Source organism: Parus major, chromosome 1, assembly GCF_001522545.3.
Source record: "Parus major isolate Abel chromosome 1, Parus_major1.1, whole genome shotgun sequence".
NCBI lineage: Eukaryota > Metazoa > Chordata > Aves > Passeriformes > Paridae > Parus > Parus major.
The window spans coordinates 17,882,543-17,899,082 of record NC_031768.1 but is presented as its reverse complement, the minus strand read 5'-3'; the positions used below and the strand labels follow the sequence as shown (position 1 = coordinate 17,899,082).

The 16,540-nt window shown below is 39.7% G+C and overlaps 1 protein-coding gene across 1 annotated transcript in view; it reads left to right on the top strand.

Moving 5' to 3' along the window:
- EGFL6 (EGF like domain multiple 6) overlaps nucleotides 1-16,540 on the top strand; it is a 33,521-nt gene that overhangs the window by 1,113 nt on the left and 15,868 nt on the right. The window contains exons 2-7 of the mRNA XM_033515724.1: nucleotides 3,704-3,869; nucleotides 6,035-6,127; nucleotides 8,900-9,019; nucleotides 9,830-9,949; nucleotides 10,635-10,769; nucleotides 12,473-12,595. Of these exons, the coding sequence (XP_033371615.1) occupies nucleotides 3,704-3,869; nucleotides 6,035-6,127; nucleotides 8,900-9,019; nucleotides 9,830-9,949; nucleotides 10,635-10,769; nucleotides 12,473-12,595 (757 nt within the window). The remainder of the gene's footprint in view (nucleotides 1-3,703; nucleotides 3,870-6,034; nucleotides 6,128-8,899; nucleotides 9,020-9,829; nucleotides 9,950-10,634; nucleotides 10,770-12,472; nucleotides 12,596-16,540) is intronic.

Sequence of the window (16,540 nt, the reverse complement as noted above, 5' to 3'; positions counted from 1 at the left end):
CGGGTCCCTCCCGCTCCCCGCTCCCCGCAGCTCGCCCCACCGGCGGTCCGTCCCCGGGGCCGTGGTGCTGAACGGCGCCCGCCCGTCCGTGCGCTCCAGCGGGCGTGTGAGCCGCTCCCCAGAGACATTCCCACCGGAGCTGGGGACTCCTGCTCTGGGAAAAGAGGCGGTCCAAATGGGGGAGCAGCTGCACCATCTGTGGTAAGGTGTGAGCACCTCCGATTCTTGGACTGCCAGCATAAACTGCCCTTCAGCGGCAGCCAGTCGTGACAGATGTTGGGTTCTGTGGAGACAGGTATGCTTTGGAAACAACGGGATTTTGAGAGAGGATCAATAAAACCACTTACTCCAATCCAGTGTTCCCTCTCCCAGTTTCCAGAAGCAGAGGTGTTGCAGCAAGGGAATAGCTGGTAAAGGGAGGATTCACAACTGCATATGAAGCCTTCAAGATGTTTTGTGGTTTATTTCTTTAATATTTGACCTGTGAATAGAAACATTTGTCATCAACAAGTGTCAGTGTGCTGTTCCAGCACATGTGAGGCTGTTGAGTGGTCAGCTCCTCAGGAACTGGAAGTTCATGAACTCCAGACCTGCTCTTATGTCCTAGAGAAAGCACATTTGCTATTCTATACCACCTCACACCATTGTCGAGGATGGGGAAAAAGGACCCTCCTCCAGGGAGAAGGGATTCCTTCCAGTCAACAAATCATGGTGGAAGGAGCCTGTCTGGTCTACTATTGGGGTATTTTCATGTGAAATATTTATTTTCTTCTACCTTCTGTTATTAGTATTGTTGCTGTTACTGCTTATTTCCTTATCTCATTGCTGTTTCAGTAAATTGTTCTTACCTCAACCTGCGATCTTTGCCTATTGTGCCTCCAATTCTCAGCTCCATCCTTCTCAAAGGCAATGGGTGAGGGGAAATTAGGGGAGCAAGAGAGGGTGGCGTGTGGTTGTGGGGAATGTTGGAGGGGGGACTGATTTGGGGAATACCATTCCTAAACCATAACAGCAATACAGGTTACAGCAGCAGTGAAACTTAGTCCCACTTAGTTTAAAACGGTGCTAATGGCTCACAATAATCTTGTGACAGCTAAGGCAGCCAGCTCTTTATTTCAGTCACCTCAACTCAGGCAGTCCTGTGTTGTTGTGCTTACTACTCATGCTTACTGTTCTTTGCTAAATGTCACATAGTGTTGTCAGCAGTTCCACAGCCTCATAAAATCAATTACTTCTCTCCTCCCTGGCTACCCTGGACTGCTAAGTAGTCACTTGTTGCCTTTAGCACCAGTGCTGCCTCTCAGAGGACAGAGCTCTTCAGACACCGTTCTTCCACTGACCTGTGCTGTGGTCTGACCTGCACAGTGTGCCTTCTCTTGCCCTTCTTTTCCAGTCATGTTTTGGCTGCAGGTTCTTCAAGGCCAGGAATTTTTTGCACACTGAACAGTCTGTGATAAATCCAGTCATGTCACTCAGATACTTTAGGTAGTCCCTCTGAAATCCTACAGGAATATCAGACAAGGAGGGATCAGAAGTGCCCTGTGCCTCAAGTCCACATTACTTCTTCAATATCTAGGAGAGTTCATGTGACATTCTCCCAGAAAGGGTCTGCCTGCCTGAAAGAATCTCTTCTTTCTAAATTTCTTTTTCAAAAATTGCTGAACTCCTCATAGAAATAGCTAAGCTGGTGAGTATTGATTCTTCATGGGTGAGTGGGTCTAACCTGGCAAAACTGGCTTTCCTCCCAGATTTTGGGAACTAGTTGATCTTTCCCTCTGCCAAAGGTAAGTTTTATCCTGATGCTTGTAGTGGAAGTCAGAACAAGCCTTTCAACCTATAGGGCAATATCTATAGATTTCAGCTATGTTAATTTAATTTGCAGCTTTATGGAACGTTTCCCAGTTTTAAGGAAAGTTTTTTCTGAAATCTTGAGAGATATTATATACTTTATAATTTATTTTTTTTTTTTTTTAAGTAAATTGTTAAATAAAACATTACTGAATCTGTTTTTCCGGTGAAAATGAGCACTTTTTGGAAAGGAAAGAGACCCTTCTTCCTCCAGGCCTTAGGCATTTTAATGTTCATGGGGGGTCATAGCACTATCCAGATGCATTCAGAGAGATTTTCTGGGATGCAAGCAGAATGTACATTTACTATCCAGGTAAATTCAAGGCCACTTTCTAGTCTGCAGGCAGAACATATGTTCTTTAACTTGTATATTGAAAATTATGTAAGCCAGCAGCATGTGAATAACAAACCAGAAAAAGTTATTTTATTGTCTATAGATGCAGACGCAGGATGCTGATTTGTCACAGATACACACAGAGGAGTTTTAGCTGTTCAACACACTTTTTCACCTGCCTGAAGGTGTTTGTGTATAAGTACATGTACACCTGTAAGCTTCATCACTGGGTTGATGGCAAAGGTTGGGTGGCTTTAGAACAATTTATTCCAGCACTGAAGCTTTTTTACTTGCCAGCTGACATGAAGACCATGTCTTTGTTTAAAGTATCTCAGATATATGAGCTTATGCATTTCCTCTGAACTCCCTTCTAGTTCCAGTGGTTCAGCTACTAAAGAAAACTCTGGAGTAACATCTCGTGTCTTTGGAGTGTATGCATACACTTGTTCTACTAGTTTGCCTCAGTGATGTTTGCAGGAACTGTTTTGATGTGAATGCGAGCATTACAGATGAGCACAGGAGGATACAGGCAAAGCACTCCTTTAATGTGATAAAATACTACCTTTTTTGTGCATCAAACTAAGAAAATGCAAAAATTCATGCCTGATGACTTTTTTCCACCATTTTTTTTCTCACTGATCCAAGTCACTTACTACAAAGCTCTCACCAAAAAAGGAATTTTCTGTGCCAAAGCCAACACTTTGGACTCTTTGAAGAAAATGCATTTTAAATTATGACTTGGATAAAACAATGGTGACAGAGGATTTTGGGTAGAGAACAGAATTTCATAAAGGGGACAGGCATGTGGTTGGACAACTTAACAGCAAGCATAGGGAGAAGAGAACTAAAGCCACAGCACTCATAGAAGCACAGAGGAGGTCTAGAAGATTTACACAGTTGTGAATTTCCATAAGATTTGTAATTTTGGCAACAAATATGGCAGGTTTTCCAACTGTTGCAGCTGTTGATCTGCACAATGACTTGGAAGCCCCTGGGCTCATTGGCAGGTGAAATTAACATTAATTGTATGGCCAGGGAGTCTCATGCAACCAGAGTGCTTGGGACTGTCTGCACTTAGGCAATCACCTTGCACATATGCAGTGGCTATGAGCCTGCATGTCACTACCTTTGTGGGGCTGACTGATGTTCTCAACATGCTTTTCTGTAGAATCAGTCTTTCATCATCTGAGGCAATAGTGTGGTCTGTTATGGTGTCATATATTTGATGCAGTTATTCATGTGACACAAACTGAGGCAGCCCTATTGACTTCACTGATATTAGGATGACTCATTCTAGCAAGGGAGCTGGCTGTATTTTATGATTTTGTTGATTTCTCATTAGGAAGGGTTTACCTTACACAGTTAATTTATTGCAGGTGAAACATTCCCATCATCCCATCATCAGTTTCTCTGACCAAATGCAGGTTTGCATTCCTGTCTAGAACACTGCTCTAGGTTTGGTGAAATCAAAATGCCTGACAGTGGATAAAACATAAGAGAATTGTACAAAGGGGAATGTAGAGGAATGGGCTAGAGCATTTTCCTGCTGGAGCTGGTGTTTGTCCTTCCTTATGCAGCTCGAGAGCTCGTGGGCAGCTGGGGGCTGTGAGCCAGCCTGGGGTGTGTCGCTACGGTTCCAGGTTGGATTGCTGTCCTGGCTGGAGAAAGAACAAGGGCCACTGCGAAGGTAACATTAACTTTCTGTTTGGTTCCTCTCTGTTGCTTCATACTTGGTACTAATAAGGGGGTTTTATACATGCCTGCCAGAAGTTACAGAAGGAAAACTTCTGAGGAGTGAAATCTCCTAACTCTGTGAGAGAGCGAATAAAACGTGCTTGAGAGACCATCTCCTCAAAAAAAGCAGAGCTTTGAGTGAATAACACATAATTCACATGTTCAGAAATTCTTAGGTCCAGAAGGAACCACCTGTTCTAACCTCTTGCACGGCTCTGGCCAGTGGCTATGCTGTTACAGCTGTTGAGTACGTGCCATAAATGCAGTGTTTTCTAATGCTATATGAGGACCCCTAGAATTATTTTATATCAGTTGGTATCCTTCAGATTACACAGCCTCTGAGAACCAGAAGGTTTTAACTTTCAAAAAATATAAATAAAACTCAAGCAATAAGTGCCCCTGACTTGAGCTTGAGTAACCAGCCAGTGTTCTGGTCTGTGGATCATTTGCTTAATGAAGGGACAATGACTCTTAAGACACTTCTAATTTGTAAAAGGCCAAAGGAGAATGCAGTGTGGAATCTCTCTCTCCAATTGTACTTGGGAAAAACACAAGAAAATCATAAAATATGTTTTAGAAATCATTTTCAGATGTTGCACCTGTTGTCCCAGAGAGTTTGGCCTTTTATATCTAGTGAATTTGTACAGAGGTTTAGGATTATTTATTCCTGAAAATCCATATACTAAAAGGGGAAGGTACTAAAATGTCTCTGCTCTGTATATATTATATGCCATTTTAAAAAAGGAAACAGGAATTATTATAGTATTCCTTGCGTTGCTTAATTGCACTTTAATTTTGATGCAAATTAATCCCTGGAGGGATAACTGGTAAATATAACTTTTGATCAGCCAGTGGAGTAGGTTGTCTTGTTTTAAAGCAACAGGTTTTCATAAAATTTGAAGACTGTTCTTTGGATAATCACTTTAAGCCACCTATAATGTAATTCTGCATTGTAAATCCAGATGTGGTGTTTTTCTCTGCTTCAGTGCTAGTACTGCAAGCTGGTCTTTTGCAGTCTTGCATCTCCTCAGTTACAAAAGAGAAATGTGTCCATCCCATGGGAGAACATCCCAAGCAGGGATTCTTTGGATCCCAGGGGAACAAGCTGGTCTTGCAGTGTGCCACATTGCATTCAAAGCTGGAAGAAGTGTTGAAAAATGCCTCAATCCACAGAGTTAGTACCTTCAGTACATTGGAATGTATCTGTTAATGTAGGGAAGATACTTGAATTCAGAAAAATGAATTTTAATGTTAATTTTACAATATTGTAACTAAGCTTTCCTGTAGTTCGCAGATCAGCTTAACTACATAAAGAATAAAGATTCACATCCTGTGCACACTCCTTCACTGTTCCCTCAGAGATTGTCGTGATATAAATGCACGTTGGTTTGTTCTTCCTGAATAACCCCCATGCTGACAATTAGAGGGATTTCAGGAGCCTTAAGGCTTATAAAAGTCAGCATTTAGTTTATGATTTATGATCCAGAGGACTTAGGGTTGCTTTTTAATGCATCCAGGTTAAATGTAGCCCTCTCAAATTATTGTAAATCTGATGCAATTACACTTGCTGGGATGTGTGGTAAGGACAATGGCCTGAAGACAGATGTGCTCTGGATGTTCCACCATGGGATTGACATGTTCCTCTGCTGTAACTGAGGAGATCCAAGACTGTAAACTGCTGTAGGATTATGTGTCCCCCCTTGGCTCTAGGAGAGTGCTATTGCCTCTTCCCTACTTCAGATGCCAAGCACAGCAATTCAAGCTGCTAGCCAGCTGCATCTCACATAGGCTTCCTAAAAAAAGGAAAAAGGCAAGGGTACAAAACTAAATGTGAGTTGTAAGCATTGCAGAAAAAAAATAAAAAGTGAAGGAGAGACCTTTTGTCTTTACAAACCTGGAAAAGACAAATTATTATAATTCATGTTAGTATCACTATTCACAAGCCAAACTAAAGTGCTAATCAGTAGTTACTGTGCTCAGACTAGAGGGAGAGAGAGGTATGGAGGATGCTGAACTTGTGCAAAACCTTTTAGGCAAGTAAGCAGGGCAAAAGTTTCTCCAATAGAATATTTCTAACTTTTCATTTTTCTCTTTCCTTTCTCTGCCTGACTCCACCAGCTACCTGTGGACATGGTTGCAAGTATGGCGAGTGCACGGGACCAAACAAATGTAAATGTTTCCCTGGATTTACAGGGAAAACTTGTAATCAAGGTTTGTGCATATGCTCCAGAAAGGAGACTGTTGTTTTTCTGTTTCCTTATCCTGTAGTATGGTTTTTGTCATCTTCCAAAGCAGTAAACCAGGGTGTTTTCTTGTTTATGTAGAAGAACTTCAGAATTTAAGACTTTTGCATCATCAGCATCCCAGGCAACCTCTAAGCCTCCTCTAGCAGGCAAAAGTTTGAGCCTATATTGTATATCTCTTTTGGGCTGATGACAAGGGCAAACTTTCATGTTTATAGTCAGGGGATTAAGGTATGGAGACATTATTATAGGAAGGTATCAGAAAAGATGGAAATCAATTCCAGAACCCATGTTATTTTCTTAACTAACAGTCCCTGCTTCTTTTAAAATGAATCTTCTAGTCAGATAGACATGCAATTTATCAATCTGCCTGGGCTGTTTGTATATGCTAACATAACAGGTTTCTGAGAACCACCATGGGGAGTCCTTAGAATTGCCTTTTCAGAAACTTTAAGTGCATCATTTTCCCCCCATAAACTTGAAATTCGACTTGGAAATATTTCAGTTAACACATGGTTAAGAACTCAGCTTTAGTTTTCCTGTTCAAAAATACAAGACTCCTGTCTTGGATCAGATGAAAGGAGCAGGTCACTGTGCATGGAGAGGCAGGTGAGTGAACTGTAGGTGTTATGATGGAAACATGACATAAAGGCCACAAAAATTACTAGGTCTATCCTTGCTACCTTCCTAAGCTCCTGCAGACTTTGCTTGAAAATATTGCATTGACATGCTAACACATTTTTTACAGTCAAAACAGCCCATTTATTACACAGTATCTTTTAAACAATATGCCCTAAAGTTGTGCTATTAAGTATTTTGGAAAAATCCATCTTTTACTGTTTCTCACAGGGAAAGAAGTTAAATTGTCAGTACCTCTAGAGAGGAAAGGGAAACAGCAGCTGTGGTTATATGTAAGAGATACATAAGTACCACTTAAAACTTCAGCCTCTAAATGCAGAAATTTAACCTCAAAAATTATTTGGCAGCTTAAATGTTACTAAAAGGCAGCAGAGAAGCCCTCAGCTTTTAGATATTTTCCATGCAGTAACTCCATGTGCCTTTGACATGCTCTCCACAGGCAGTGTGGTCAGTTCTGTGCACTTTGGTAGGTTCAGAGGAGGAAGCACTGCACAGACCTACACATGCAAATTCCCTGTTAGCTCCTAGGCTTTTCTACCTTCTGGAGCATGGCCAGGATTTTTTCAGTGAGGTGGAGGCTGGTACAGGCCAGAAGTGACCAAGAGCTGTTTGTTTCAACAGTATAGCCGTATAGGTGGTCATGTTCCATTAGTCAGGAGTGCTAATACCCACTTGTAATTTACTGGCAGATGTAGCCTTGGTCTGTCCTTACAGCAGAATGTCCTGCTGAGCAAGCTCAGCATGAGCAACTGAAATAACAGAGATAAGGGGACTGTATTAGTCTGCCACCAAGTCTGAGTTAAATTAGCCTTATCTCCATAGGTCCTTTTTTAGAGCTGTGTATGCTATCTGTGCATCATGAGAGATAGGTGCAGATAAACACTTTTGAAAATGTATGGTCTAAATGGAATAACTTTTGTTGTCCAGTTTGCTCTCTAGTTTCTTTATTAAGAGAGTCTTAGTTATTTAGTGGAGTGACAGTAGCACAAAAATACAGTGTGATTTGCAAGCAGACAGGTTGTCCTTTTTAAAACTGACCCTGTGAAAATAATAGAGTGCAACCCTAGCTCTTCCCTGAACTGAGTTGTAACAAACACTTGTGCACCTCCACAAAGTTTATGCTTTGAACGGCCTGGAGGTTTTGTTCCTGTGGTCTGCAGAGTATGACACAACAACAGATGCTTCTCCCATTAAAAGTGGATTGCACAAGCTCAGTTCTTGCCTGAAGAGCTGCAACTCTACTAAAATTATATTTTCAGTCACATGTGATGTTAAACACATATTGGATGGCCTGCATATGCTGGTGCATTCTATAAATGAGTTCTGTCTATTTATCAATCACTACAAGAGGTAGAGGTGTCAGGTCATGGAAGTGAAAAACATAGATGTTGTCCCCTTGTCATAGCCCAAATATTACTGTCAGCACTGCTCACCCTATACCACATAAATAAGTGTTTTTGAATTCTCATTTTCTCCCTGTGAAGGGCAGATGTTAGGAATTTCAAATTGATTTAGTTTCTGAAAAGCCTTTAAATCCTGGATTTTGTGAAGGATTTAGGATGTCTTATTATCAGGATTTTGAGATTTTTGAGATCCTTTTAAAGTCACATAATTATTATCATATATTGTATTTCATTTCTGCTACTGATAACCTTGGTGCCAGTGTGTAGCTCAGAAAAATTAAAGTAAAAATCTTTGCTTCACTTTATCTTAAACTGTTTTGCTTGTTTTAGTCTCATGGTTTTGCCTTTCTAATACAGGGGTCAACTGGAGGGCTAGAATTGGAAAAAATCAGTTTTAAAAACTCCCCAAAAAAGATTAGCTACAATTCTCTCCACCCCTCCACTTCTTCCTAACAAGCTGCCAGATGTGCCAGAGTTTGCATTAATTTTTCAAGTGTAGAGGTCTGTGTATGTTGGTTTTACTAGCAGTCTTTCAGCCAGATGGTCTGCTAAACTCTCATCTTGCGAGGGGCTGGCTGATTTTCCATCCAGACGATTTCACTCTGGGGAACTCCACACATTAGGCAACATTATCCACCTATATGCATGAATTTATGTATAAAATCCCAGCACTCACTCTGTTCCAATGACTTGTGCAGATCTGAATGAGTGTGGACTGAAGCCACGTCCCTGTGAGCACAGATGTATGAACACCCATGGCAGCTACAAGTGCTATTGTCCCAACGGGTACATGCTCATGCCAGATGGCACATGTGCAAGTAAGTAACAGAGCTGATGGAACAGGCACACCAAAATCATCTAATCACATTTAATCCCAGCAGCTTTTCTTCTTGTGATATACAGATTTAGCTTATTCAGGATAGGGTCTTTGCCCTTGCTCTCTGGTACTGTCCCAGCTGAAAGAGGCTTCGTATTTGGTAGTTTCTGGGTAAAGTAAACTAGTTCATACTTATATTTTGGTCTTCAGAGGTGTTTTGGTCCTGATAGAAATAAAAGTCTTTGGTAGTGTTGCTTCAGATGAAGAACAGCTAGTGTGATCTCAGTGTATAGTCCTGCCAGTTCATCTGTTGAATAAGGATGACTGTATTCAAGCAAAGCACCAATACAGATTATTCTTTACTGTGCTGAATTGCATGACATGATTCCTTGCTTTACCTTTCTGTGCTCCACAACTGATTTATTTGTGTTAATATGCTTTCGACAGCTGATGAAAACTGTTCTTGCAAACACTTGCTGTATGATCTAAGGCTTATCTAAACTTGTGAAAGCAGGTATTTCTACCTGTCTTCTTTGTCTTTAAGCCAGCATGAAATGGAAAGCATTCTGCTTTTTTAGCCAACCTGATTTTTCAGATCTGGTGAAGCTTCTGTTTTTTTGGTGACAGAAAATACAGAAAGTATCTCATGGACTCCCAAAGTTTTTATATGTTAATTTATAAACAGCTTTATTTATAAGGAATGGCTTTTTGTTGTTCTTAATAATTTCTGTGTTCATCCATATCTAACTTAAAACTGTGTGATTCCAGCCTAGAATTTTGCTCTTCTTGTTACTTTAAATACTGTTTTCAGGTTCTAGGACATGTGCCATGGTGAATTGCCAATATGGATGTGAAGAAGTCAAAGGGCAGGTGCAGTGTCTCTGTCCATCAGGTGGCCTTCAGCTGGGACCAAATGGAAGGACATGCATTGGTATGGTTAGAGAGCTCACTCTCAGCTTCTTTTCTGCAGGATCACCAAAGCCATAAGATTCTGGGGAAAGGTTAGGAAGTAGTTAACCCTCCTCACTGGCTTAAATAATGCTTCTTGTTACTCTCAGTGTGACATAAAGTTTTCATAATTCTTTTTTAAATTTTTTTTAAACTATTGGCCATGTAATTCTTTGGATAACTCTCAAACCCAGTAAATAATTCAGTGTTTTGACATGATTTAGAGTCATCAACAGATTCAGTTTCTCTCTATTGGAATGAGACCATTAATTACCATGCTTTGCCTGCAGGAAGCTGCCCTGCTGACATCATGTGTTATAGGATTTGGGTATTTTGTTTGGATGGGGCTTTCTGTTATTGTGATGACCCACAATACAAACTTCTCAGTTTTTCTCCAGAAGCCTCAACATTGCCTGTGAGTTTTCTGTGATGAAGAAAGCATTCCTTATAATATTTGATACTATGTTCTTCCATAAAGTTAGTTCACATTTTACTGCTTCACTCATAAGAACACGTGCAAAAGCCATCACCAAGTGTGAAATTATAAGACTTATTTATTAAGCTTATTTGTGACAGCCAAGACAAAATCATTCCCATGCAAATCCCAATGAGTTTTTTCCCATTTTACCTTCCCATGGATCTGACCAGCATCCCTTCTCCTGCTGTAGACATTGATGAGTGCTCCACTGGCAAAGCTGTCTGCTCATACAACCGCAGATGTGTCAACACGTTTGGAAGCTTCTACTGCAAGTGCCAGCTGGGTTATGAACTAAAATACACCAGCAGTCGCTACAACTGTGTAGGTAAGAGCTAGCCCATGGATGTTCCTTCTTCATTCTTTTTATTCCCACAGAGTGCCTCTTCCCTGTCATTTCTCCAGCATGTTGGTCTGTCCTGGGGAAGCTGCCTCAGAATTGGGTAAAAGATGTCACACTGAGAATATTCTTGATGGGCCTTTGAATTTTTTCTGTTTTTTTTTTTTTTTTCTGTAGCCTTATGAAAAACTGAATCACTGGCACTTACAATTTAAATCACCTCATTGTGCCAAGATGTGCAAGAGGTTGCTGTACATTGGCAACCCTTGATTAAAAAAAATGCTACTTCTGGTAAAGGTCTAGTTAAAGAGGCATTTTTTTGTTATCTTGGTTTCAAACTGTGATGAATAAGCAGTCCCACTATATATTTTTTTCATGCCATTACTGAGGAATGTGAAGTGCCTTCATGACTGTAAAAACAGTTGTTGGGATGTTTTTTACAGAACTTGGGGGAAAAAATTATGAAAATAGTAGGTTTCAATTACTTCTCACGTTTCTGTTGCGTGACAAAGTTTCTCTCTAATTAAAATAAATACAGGCAAAAAGTTATCTTGACATGCTCAGGTGTTAAAACAGATACCAAAATACACTTCTGCTTCAATCCATTAGCTGAATACTGGAAGAGCAGCAAAGTGTAAGTTACTGCAGCAGCTGCTGCAGGAGTATTGTTCAAGCTGTTGACTACACGAGGGCCTGGAAGGGTTGGAACTACTATATGTGCATAAAAAAGAGAATTAATAGGATTTCTTTATATTTAATTGATATTGGAAGTGAGGGGTGGGAGGCATAAGGTGGGATCATAAGGCAGGTTTGGAGACTTAAGTTTGCATTTCATATAAGTTTTCACCTCAAGTGGAAAGACTGTTTTCTCATACAATATGTGTGCACAGGGGAAAAGTTGGAAAGGTCTCAGTAGTCAAAATTTTATTTGCAAACCTAAATCTCACAGACACACCAGACTTTTTAGTCAGTCTTCCTGATACTTGTTTGTTTGCTGACTTACACTATGAGAGGACCTGTCAGCTGCTAAAAATTGATGCAATCTGGATAAAATGTGAGTGGTACAAATATTTGTGCACCAACATAACTCCCTCATGTGGGATAAATCAGAAACATCTTTGTAATGGAGCAAAATCAAATACTCTTGGTGCCTGTACATTTTGCTGTGAGTTGAATGTAGTATTTTCTACTACATTTTCCTTATTATACCTTTTTTCATGCAGCATCATATATATGCTGGAATATGAGAGGTAGCTTAAAGATCTTGACATCTTGGCATGCTCAGGGTTTCCACTGCACTCTTTCTACAGTGAATGAAAGAATGTGAATGTTTTGGTGAGCTCTTTTTTAAATTATGTCACTTGTTGTCTCGGTGCCTTGTGCATTTTGTTAACAGAAGAGTGTGTACAACCTATAGCTTGAATCCTGTTCTCAGTCAGAAAATCACAAAGTCAGAAAAACCTTCTTTACTGGGATGCTGTACGTTTTCCATATGCCAGCATCTGTACATTTGGAGCTGACACCAAGCATTCTCTCCTAGTGTGAACTCTTCTGTCTCTGGTGGTCACTGCTCTGGCTTGGTCTGACATCAGTGCTTACAGTACCTGGAAAGAGATGGGTGGCACAAGCAGGCTGTCAGGAGCCTTGGGTTTCAACACAGTTTTCACTGAAGTGTTTATGTCTTTCCCCAGATGTAAATGAATGTGTGACAAATACACACAGGTGCAGCCTCCATGCAGAGTGCCTCAACACCCAAGGGTCCTTCCAGTGCAGATGTAAACAGGGCTACCAAGGAAGTGGATTTGATTGTGCTGGTGAGTACCACTGGATGTCAGGAATAGTGCTGTATTGTTTTTCTCCAGTAACTGATTGTTACAAGGCATGTTCTCAGAAAAGTCACGCTGAGCAGTGCCACAATACCAAGCAAGACCTCTCCACAAAACAATATATTAACTGCATGGCTCATAGCATAGTTACTACAAGTGTCACTTGCTCAAATTAATTTTGCCTGTAAGTCTCCAAGTCTCATAATATCCCTAGGAATTGCAAGTAGAACAGAGAAGCGAATTTGTCTTAAAGAAACAGAGAAAATTGTTTTAAAAATTTACTGTGATTTCTCCAGGAACTCCCAAGTTTAACCCCTTGGAGGGATGTGCAGTCCCTCCCAGAAGAGTTTCAGGCTAATTTAGCAAAAAATGAGAAAAGGGAGGAAAGCTATGACTTCTCTGTTAAACTGTTTTCACTTTAAATTATGCCTTTGTCTATTGAATATAGAAGACCCTCTATAAAGATGTAATTTCCCACTTTAAGTGACTATCACCCTTCAAGAAGAAAGAAAGGGTGTTCTTGTTTTTATATTTAAAATGAACCTTTTGATTCATACCTTTATTAATCCTGGCAGATGTTTCTCCTGCAGCATCATAAAAGATGTTTTCCTCAAGAGGACTCTTGACTCCTGCTCAAACTTTTTAAAAGTTTTTGTCTGTAGCAGATGAAGTCTACATAACATATAAGTCTTTTCAAGTAATCCTTGATCAGACATATCTTATGATTATACTTCATGGTCACAGATGTTCTCTGAGTCCCTCTATTATTCATGTTCCTACTCCCATTATAGTAGCAATTGAAACATACAATTTACAGCATACAACATAAAATACACATTGATAAATTAGTATTTTCACAGAATATTTTGAGTTGCAAGGGACCCACTAGTCCAACTCCTGGCTCTGCACAGGAGAGCACCATTTTGTTAAGTTTCAATTTCCAGTAAAAAAATTTTGAATTTTAACAAGCAAAAAATTAACACAAAAAATCTGACTGTTACTGAAAGGTTTGATATGGACATAGATTACCACAGCAGAGCTGTTTAGAACATTCTTCTACTCAAATTCAATGCTATGAGCCAGGTTCCCTGCTAGACCACATCTCTTGTGATATGTCACTGCCACTCACTGAAATGGAGGGATGTATTTGACTGGATATCAAAGCAAACTGACATGGCACATCTTGGTATGGTTTTGTTAAAACAAAATGTACCACAGGTGAAATGTTGAACAAATACATGTCTGATAAAAATAGTCTGGGTTGTTGTTTTTTTTTTCTGCTTTTGGGTTTTTTTTTGGGGTTTTTTTTTTTCCATTTATTTGGCTTTTTCTTTTTAATGAGAAGGTAAAAATTTCCAGGGAAATTTTTTTTTGGCTAACTCTATGTATAAAATAGTCTTTTGTCAAGCAAAAACAATTCAACAATAATGATTGCTAAAATATAAATAACAGAAATATTTTCACTTGTGGAAATAAATTTTTAGATGTCTAGCCCTGTAAAAAAATAATTTCTGAAGTCAGATGATTCGTATCTTCTCACAGGTGTTTCTCTTACATAGTTTGCCCTCTGCCTACTTCCTCTTGTCACATTTCCAATTGCTGAAGTCCATTTGTTGTTTAGGAGAGGAAGGATCCATGCTATTCATAAACTTAATAGAACACACTAAATGGAAAAGAGATTTATTACAAGAGAGGATAGAGAAATAACATACAGTAATGAGAACAGTCAGAGCCACAGGCAGATCAAAAGGGTGAGGGTCCAGCTAGAAAGATGTAAACAACAATAGAGGAAGATTAAAATATAAACAGTTGTAGGTGAACCCTGAAATGTAAAGATGCTAAATACAGACTGCTTTCCCTGGAGTTAATTCCCCCACATACACCTTTTCTTTTCAAGGAAAGTGGAGGAGATTCTTTTAGCTCTGAATGTTTCAGTGTTTGCCTTATACTGAAATCTTCAAGAACATCTCACCAGTGTGACTGATGGGGGCAGGACGTGTCTTGCTGTTGGGGAACATGTTTTTTTCAAACAGTGACACAAACAATTGGATGTACCAGCCAGTGGTGAAACACTGAGTGTTCTCCATGTCAATGGCAGCTGTGGAAAACCCTTGCCTTTAGTGAAGCCAAAAGAAATTTTGCTGTTGAGTTTAATGGGATGAGGACACCAACTTGGGAATTTAGGGGCTGAAGGCTGTGGCTTCACACTTCTTTTGGTGACAATGGCTACAGTTTCTGTGGCCCATTCCAGTTCCCAGCAGACCTTGTGCTGCAGCTGAAACAAAATGTTCTTAAATGGGTCTCCAGTACTCCACATAATTAGTCCCACAGAGCTGAAATCCTGTTTTCATAGGGAAGCATTAGTTCTTAATAACAATTGTTTCTAGTATAAAAGAAAGCTTGCTGCCATGGAAGCAGTATTTGCTTTTTTTAAAAAATGAAAACTATTTTAATATATAACTTAGTTTTTGGAAATGAAAAAGAGAGAAATTAAGCATATTGTTAATAATTCCTGTGGCTACATCTCATGCCATCAAATAACCTCCTAAGTGCACCTTTGCAAAGGTGGTGGAAATTCTTTTATTCAATTTGAATGTAATTTAATACATTAACTTGGAGATGGCTGCTGAAACTTCAGGCTGCAAACACTGCTGCTGGTATGGGTATGACCTGTGATTATTGAGGCATGCTTTTGCCATTTCACACTCCTATATGTATGAAACATTGGACACCATTTCTCAACTGTCTGTAGCACACATGTTGTTTGAGAATCCATAGAGATGGATCAATTTGAATGATCCCTAAAAGGGTTCTAGTCATTTCCACATCTGGCCTCTATCTTGCTGCAATCTGTTGCTGTTCTCAGGTTCATGTGTTTCCTGATTTCTGTTGTGCATTGAAAACCCGCATTTCCCCTGCCACATGCTTCTATGTGTATTTCAGCTTTTATTTTAGAATAGAGTTTCACAAGATTCCATAAACAATTAAGATTCCTGGGGGGAAAAATATTTTTGATTCACTTTTTTGGTCCTACAAAATAATAAAAAAAAAAAAAGGATTACTATCTTTAAGTCTACAGGCATGTCTCTAAGGAGCTCAACAATGACACTCTTGTTACTGCCCAGCTAGAGGCAGAGGTTACTCTTCTTCATTATGCTTTGCTGGGTATCTAAATGTCAATAAAAATTCATGCCAGCTCTCTCTCTGCCCCTTGTATTACCCGTTCATTTTTCGCTGATAGGGTAACTCTCAAACCCTATATATAATTTTGCTTTCTTATTAACTTGCCAGTCCTGGGAAAGGCTTGGTTTGACATAATAAAGTTTCAAAGCTTCAAAAACTATTGTGGTCATATTGCTGGTGATATTCTTAAAATTTAATTCAGTATGGAGTCAAATACTGCTGTCATTCTTCAATGAGTAACACTTAGGCTTTTGTCACCACACATTTCCTACTAGATGCCTTGCTGGCTGGTGTACTCATGTATTAAGCACAGTCCAGCATGACACACTTGCCCTGGTTTCTCAAAGTATCCTTCCCTAAATAAGACAGTAAAAATTTTAGAAATTAAATAGGGTAGGAACGCATATTGACAGATGATGTCCCATGGTGCTTCGAAGAAAATAATAGCCCAGAATCTGTCTTTTAACCTATCTATGAAAGGTTTCAGACTCACTTAAGAATTTGTAAAAGAGGTCGATAACTTCTTTTAGAATGATTGCTGGAAGTATGTCATGCTGATCTAATCTTTACTCACATCCACAGACTGCACCTACAGGTGGTAGATTGTTGTCTGTCTCCCTCACCACTTCTTCAGCTCTTATTTACAGAAGCTATAAAGGGAGCTAGGAAAGGATTTGTAAGCCAATCAAGGCATGTCTCTCACCAGGTTTTTAAATACTCTGTGAGGTGTGAAAGTGGAAGCAGTGGAGT